Genomic DNA, 7,002 nt, shown 5'->3' with positions numbered 1-7,002 from the left:
AATGGAGCTGTGATATGGTCTTTTTTTTATTAACTGCATGAGAATAACAAAGTAGAACTGTATATTTGCTCTCTGAATATTGACTTCTGCCTCATAAAATGATTATTCTTTTTGATAGTCATACTTCTTAATCCAGATATTGCTCAGTTCAGATATAAGGCCTTGTGCTGCTGTATTTGATGTTTTCAAGGCCTGGGAAACTCACTCCAATGTTTGCTTTATTGATCCTTCCGGAGAAGCTTCCTCACCTTGAAGTTTATGAGCAAGCTTCGACGAACAAGTCAAAACAACTGCCCAGAATGAAGCAAGGGATTATCCAGGTTTCCAGATCCGGCCTGCGTGTCTTTGTGTGCTTCTGTGTTTTATTAGCCCCGCTGGAATGATGAGGGGTGTACTTGCTCTTCCCTCGTACTTAAATATCAGAGGACCACCCCCCCTTAAAAAACAAAATGCCCCCACTAAACATCTGCAAGTGCTACTGAGATAAGAGAAAACCATGGTAAGCGGCAGAGAATGATCAGATTTAAAGCAACTAAGAGAAAACAAATTCCCATTTGGAGGCAAACTCGGAAACCAGATGTTCATGAGCCTGCAAATGTGCAAGTGATGTAAAAACCCCTAACAGATACCATCTTAGATGACATCACTGCACTTAAGAGAATTGTTTCTCCACACTTAAGCGTCATTAGAGCACACTGCTTTGATTCACACATTTATTCTCAAAAGAAGTGTAAATGTTACATTTCATCATGGAAACATATTTACAAGGTTTGCAACAGTGAAATAAATAAGGCTGTAAAGAATATAGCAGATAGAAACGGTAAATAGTCTACAATGTACAGCAGCTTTGGCTACCAAAAGTTCATTTAAAAAAAAAAAAAAAACTCAAACTATAGTATTAATAAATAAAGCTATGTGAAAAAATAAATAAGGTACTCTTTTGTCCTACTACTTTAAACTACTTTTTTTTTTTTTACACAGAAGAACAAAGAATTGCGTAAGCTTTTACAGTCGCCTCTTCATTTTAAAGCACATGGTCATACTTCACACAGACATAGATCTACCGAGTATCTAAAACACTTCAATATTAAATGGTCTCCAACCAATTTTGGCATCAGAATTGTCTTTGTATCGAGAAGTTGGCAATGGATTGAGAACTTGGATCCTAAACTTTTTTTGTTTTGTTTCGATCAAACCCACATTTTGTTTCATAACACTTCTCAGAAACTGTCCTTGCCCTGCGACGATCCGCTCAGTGTGGAGCCTCTCGCTGCATCGGCGTGTTCACATGAGTGGTTTAACATCTCTGTGTGCTTAATATGCCCATCAAATCCCAGATTAGGGACTTTATCCGTCCAAGAATCCTGCCGTGTGCTTTCTAAACTGGCTCCAAAGAAAAGTGCAACATCTCTTTTACATGCTCTGCTGTTGTAACGTGAACCACGTCTGTTCAGTTACTATCCAGCTCCCATTACACTTTCCTGTTGCACACTCTGCAATGCAATCTGTCCCCCTTAATAACGGCTGAAAATGTTTCTGTTTGGATGCCTTGATTTGGGGTTGCACAATTATTTTATGACAGCAAGGTTTAAATTCATTAAGGCTTTAGAATTAAGGCTTTATGAATCATTTCCAGCTCCTAACATTCAGTGTGAACAGATGTTCTACACGCACACGCATGTAAATGAAGGTATGAAGTGAGGCATGGTATCAAAGACATTCCTCTTAAGTCCAGATGAAGCATCTGGCACCATTTTCTTTCTCTGCATTCAATAAAAGGACATTCCTTCAAGGATGAATATCAATCCACGTGAACTTAATTCCTGTAAATTCTACGATGAGGAAGCACAACTGACTGGCTGATTCCTTCTGCATGGGCTAAAGTGGTCATTTGACTACTGTCTTGCGGACTGAGAGCAGTTTCACATTTCCTTTCTTCGGATTGCGGTTTGTTGTCTGGAGTTTTCTGAATGGAATGACTCGGGTCATCTGAAGGTAGGCTATTATTTGGGAAGCTTTTCCTTCCTGAACTTATATCAGAGGAATGTAACATCTTGAAAATATTTCAATCTGGCTCAATGGAGAACGCCTATAATAAAAACAAGTGAGGGCCAAGAACAACACTACAACGAGTACAAACACTGTAGAAATACACAAAAAGGAAGGTGGAAAGCACACATTGTGAAGCAGGAGTTTGGATCCTGGGGTCTATATAAAGCCTTGTTATGATTTGGCTTCTGAACCCAATTTTGATCCGTGAGTATTATTAGTTCTTTTGGGCTTCCTGCAGATGAAGATGATTACATCCAAGAAGCACAGTTGAGCTAAGAGGGGGCAGCGTCCTCTAAACCCCCTTTAAACTGCAGCCCATGCCCCTGTCCTAAAGCTTTTTATGCTCCTCTTATTGCCTCAGAGTTCCAGTTTCAAAGGAGGCAGTAATGAGCAATAATTTTACAAAGTTCTCTGTCACAGTCTGATTCTGACAGTGGAGCCTCTGTGCTGCCTACTATGTTTTTTTTGTTTTTTTTTCAAGCAGAACCCAGAGTGGCTGTGTCCACAAAAAAAGTCCACCCTTAAGTCCACTTTCCAGCGTCTCACTCCACCCGAAAGATCCAAAAACAGACGGAAACGGACACAAAATAAAGGAAACCAGAGATCAGTTTCGTTGTCTCTTGGAGAACATCCTTAGTTTTACTGTCGCACAGAGAGAAGAGTGGGAGCAAGTTGGGATCCAAGGTGTCTTCGGTGACTAAGCAGTGAGAGAGAGTGGGAGGGCGGGTCCAGGCAGCTCTGGTCTGCAGGGTTTGAGCTGTGTGTCTTATTAGCGCGGTGTCCAGTCTTTTCCCATACTCAGCTTGGCTCTGGGGATGGTCATCTTGTCCACACAGGAGGAACCCATTTCTGGAGAGAAATGGATGATGCCACAGTCATTCTTCACGTTCTGAAACTTGTTCTCCTTGGAGGGCTCCATGTAGACGACTGCATTCTTGTTCACATGCTTCTTTAGGATCACCGTCTGAGTAGAATAAAGTAGGAAAAAAAAACATGATCCCTTCTTGTTATTAAATGACATCACAACTCCAGTCTTGACAGCTTGTAGGTGCTGAAAGCTCACTAAGTTTATGTCGACTTGCTCTCATTTTCTGACACAACAAACCAGTTTAATGGTAGGTTTTATGTTGGACCTGACCTTAGTCACTCCAAGGGACAAAGGAAAACTTCATAAATCCTTAAGCTGAGACAGTTTTAGCACTTGTAGCAAAAGCTGGAAGATCAAGGACCTTAATGAGCTAGTGACTTAAAAAAAAAAAAAAAAAAGAAAGAAAAAAAAAAAGAACACATTTTGATAAGATTTTCAAACAATGTCTGACCTTCTTTGGTGCACTGTAGCAGGACATCTGCACCCACTTCTTTTTCTTGTTGATAAGCAACGCCACAACGAGGAAGATGATTATGGCCAGGAGGAGACCTGCCAGGATCCAGGCTGCTGATTGGTAGATAAGGGCCATCTCTGTTTGGCTGGGATAATTCTCACCCAAAGCTGGCTCATCTGTGGTGCATGGAAAATGTCAATGTCGGATATCAATATCCACGGACACCCTAACAGATCACTCATCCAACCAAATCCAAATTTAGAACATCATATTTCTGGACTTTTGGTTGTGATTTGTGCTTTGTATTACCACAGAAAAATAAATCAATGAAGAGCGATAATGTCTAGTCAGTGTCCATTTATCATTGTTGTTTAGTTCAGCTTTCACTCATTTATCAAAGTTTCCAAACACCTTGAATTAGCATAAACATTTATCAAAGACTGGCAGAAGGGTACGGTTGGAAGAGGCGTCACACAATGAAGCCAACAGCTCAGATGATGTTACTTCCACAGTGTGTTGACGGGATTGAAGAATTTATGGTAGTGTATATTTTCTTTTTTCATAAGCATGTACCTGTTTCAGCGATGATTGGCGGTACCGTGGCGGTGGTGATCCATGCTGCACTCTCCACTGCAACGGTGACCGTCGTCTTGGGAGCGTTGGTGGACACCAATACTGGCAACGTGGTTGTTATTTCTGTTTCAAACAGAAAATAAGATCCAATATCACTGATGTCATCCAAAACATTCGACGTATAAACATTACCTACTGTGAGCTTGTGTATAAACTCTCGTGTCTTGATTGATCAACTGTGTTTATAAGACCTGTTCTCTAAACTTTCACAGCGTGCCTCTTTTTTTAAAGGCATCACACAAAAAAAGTTCTGTTTCCCACTGGGCCAATAACACAAACAAAGGCCTGGTGGAACGTCTACATAACAGGCTGAACAATGGGAGCCTCTGCGGAGGTTTTCCTCTATAGGAAAAGCTGACATGGAGCTTTGCCTTCCTGTGCCGCCACAGAGAGAGTGTTGCGGGGCGATTCAGCCAGGACAGGAAACACGTGTGAATGTGCGGATGCTCGAGGAATGTTTTTGCTCTGACAGACCGTGTGTGTATGTCGCATGGAATGTTTTTCGAATGTGTGCCCATGTAGCGCCAGACTGGCTACATCTAATGCACAAACACATTCACACACTTTTCAGCCTGGAAACCGGCATACCCTCGGCTCTGCCCTCTTTTTGACGTGTCGCATATGAATCATGGCTTTCCAAACAACAGGCTGTGCCTTGTTTTTAGTGGTACAACTTACAGCTCCACTCACCAGTTTGTGTGAGTGTTTCATATGTATACACCGCGTTTAAGTTTGCAATATAGCCACATAAAGAATGCTAAGCTGACAATGTTTTTAGTGCTACCATAACACTCAAAGCTTATCTTTGGCACAAAAACATATAAAAGCAGCTTTCTTTATGAAGTGAAATACAACAGAATACTCACCGAGACAATGTGGGCAGCACTGGCCCTTACGTAACAAGGGCAACCTGCAGTTGGCAGCAGGACAGCGCTGAGAGAAACACTGAATGGTGCCGTTGTTGCAGGTGCAGCTTGTGCAGGCGTTGGCCTTCCAGGAGTCTCCAGCCAGCAGCACGTCTCCGTCGCTGGTGATGCAGTACTCCTGCTGACTGTTGTTGACCGGCAGAAGGGGGGTCAGCTCTGTGGTTGCACATACACATAAAAAGGGTTATTAATGGAAAAAAACAAACAACAAAAAGGTTCAAGGCTGTGTGTTAGGTTATGTCGCAGTCGTGTTTCTCCTGTCATAAGACTTGGCATTGTAAAGATAGAGTCTATAGTTAGCAGGAAGAAAATTCAAAGGATCAACCTCATTTTCTCTGAGTTTCCTGCTTCTTCAAAACTCCCCGGCTGTAAAACATCTCAATCTACAGGAGTTATGAGGCCTTTAGGCTAACAATAAAGATAAGGTCCTTTACTGTATGTTAAACACAAACACAAGTGACTCCATTTTGCAGATGTTAGTTCTAAAGGCTTATCTCTGTGTCTCATCAGACCTCTGCAGGCCTAAGAACTGTGGCCTTGTCATAACCAAAGACTTAGTTAGCGTGTAGACACTGCGCTAAGCAACAGCACGCATACATCATTGGGCCTGTCAGTGTGATGTGTATTATTCCCACATTCCCTGGTGACCAGGCCCTTACATATATCAAAGGCCGGCCTCTGACAATCTGCTTTTGTGAGGGGAGATGCAGCGATAAGGCGGGTCAGCATTCTCAAGGAACCGCTCTCGGGGGAAGTCATGCATTGCTGATTTGTGGGCCTCATTCTTGGGAGTGCTTTTGATATGTTGATTATGAGCGTAAATAGACATGCCTGGGTGTTGGGGTACGGTTGTAAATAAAACGTGTGCGGTTTGGTGATCAGATTGATATTTGTGTGTCGGGGGTTTCTTCCCATAACCAGAGGACGGGCACAGAGTGAGGTGAACATTTGTTACGTTTTTGTCCTTCCAGCTATAGGAGAGTTAGATAAAGAGGCTCTTTGGTGAAAGTCGCTTGGATGAAAGCAGTCCACATGTGCTGCTGCCTGCCTGCCTAGAGAATCCCTATGTAAACCTAACTGGTCTTGGCTGGTTTCTTTATGAGTCTGTGTGCTGGACATAAAACTGCCTGACTGAGTGCAACATTCAAGACCTTCCAAAACCACATGCTGATAATACATTCAAAACAGCTTTATTCTTCTCTGCCCACCACCCCAACTTCTTTCACCCCCTGTGGTTTTTCTGAAATGACCCCTGTTTTTCTGTACCCTGGTCATGTTTTTTTGTTTTTATTACCTGGGCATACATGGCAGCAGGTGTCTTTGTTCCTGATTGGTGTCTGGCAGAGGGCTGGGGGGCACACTTCGGTGTCGCACAGCACACGTCCCTTCCTGCAGGTGCAGCGTGTGCACTCGTCCAGGTTCCAGGTCTCCCCTTCCACATAAAACTCTCCCCCAGGGGCTCTGCACACCACCATGTCCATCCCCTCTGGCTGACCGCTGCCTGATTCTTCTAAAGGAAAAGGATGAGAAATTAAGGAAATTATAATTGATACATGGGTGGCTATTAAATTCTCATCATTTTGGCCAAAACAATAACAGTACACTGTAAAAAGGATCCAAAGAGAAAAAACAGAGTAAAAGGTTACAAGAATAAGGATGCATGGGAGACCGCTATCCATTAAAAAGAACCCCTTGGGCAGTGTGGGGTAGTTTCCAAGTTGTTTTTTTACACTGGTTTAGTTCAAAACATCTTTCTGTCCAGCAGAGTAGCAAACATCTGCAAAGTGTTATCTACTTGTCCCCTGACTACAAAAAGTGTGTAGCTTCTGAAAGTTGTGGACATTCTTTCGCTCCTAAATATTTGAAGAGCCAAATGAGTCACACCACCATGCATCCATGTGTGTGGATCAATGTGCCTTTTACATTTAGAGAAACAGACTGTGTGTCTGGGAGTTCAAGTGGACAAAGAGTCAAAAAGCTAGCTAATAACCTAGCTAGCTCTGAGATGAATGAGCTGTTTGAGGACTGTATGATGTGTGTCGCCAGATGTGTGAGTGTGTGTTTGTGTT

At 42.6% G+C, this 7,002-nt stretch overlaps 1 protein-coding gene across 2 annotated transcripts in view; it reads right to left on the bottom strand.

The window, feature by feature from the left end:
• Positions 1 to 699: 699 nt before the first annotated feature.
• Positions 700 to 7,002, bottom strand: part of LOC306841031 (cysteine-rich motor neuron 1 protein) — a 32,376-nt gene continuing 26,073 nt past the window's right edge. Inside the window, exons 11-15 of one of the 2 annotated variants that reach the window (XM_079370657.1) lie at positions 6,228 to 6,443; positions 4,874 to 5,089; positions 3,948 to 4,070; positions 3,372 to 3,550; positions 700 to 3,016 (exon numbers count right to left, since the gene is read on the bottom strand). In XM_079370657.1, the coding sequence (XP_079226783.1) occupies positions 2,822 to 3,016; positions 3,372 to 3,550; positions 3,948 to 4,070; positions 4,874 to 5,089; positions 6,228 to 6,443 (929 nt within the window). In that variant the 3' untranslated portion in view covers positions 700 to 2,821. The remainder of the gene's footprint in view (positions 3,017 to 3,371; positions 3,551 to 3,947; positions 4,071 to 4,873; positions 5,090 to 6,227; positions 6,444 to 7,002) is intronic. The other variant, XM_079370658.1, reaches the window with a different exon arrangement.

The sequence above is a fragment of the Symphodus melops genome, assembly GCF_947650265.1.
Source record: "Symphodus melops genome assembly, chromosome: 19".
NCBI classification, from domain to species: domain Eukaryota; kingdom Metazoa; phylum Chordata; class Actinopteri; order Labriformes; family Labridae; genus Symphodus; species Symphodus melops.
Note: the sequence above shows the minus strand (reverse complement) of the source record. Positions and strands in the feature narration are given on the sequence as shown.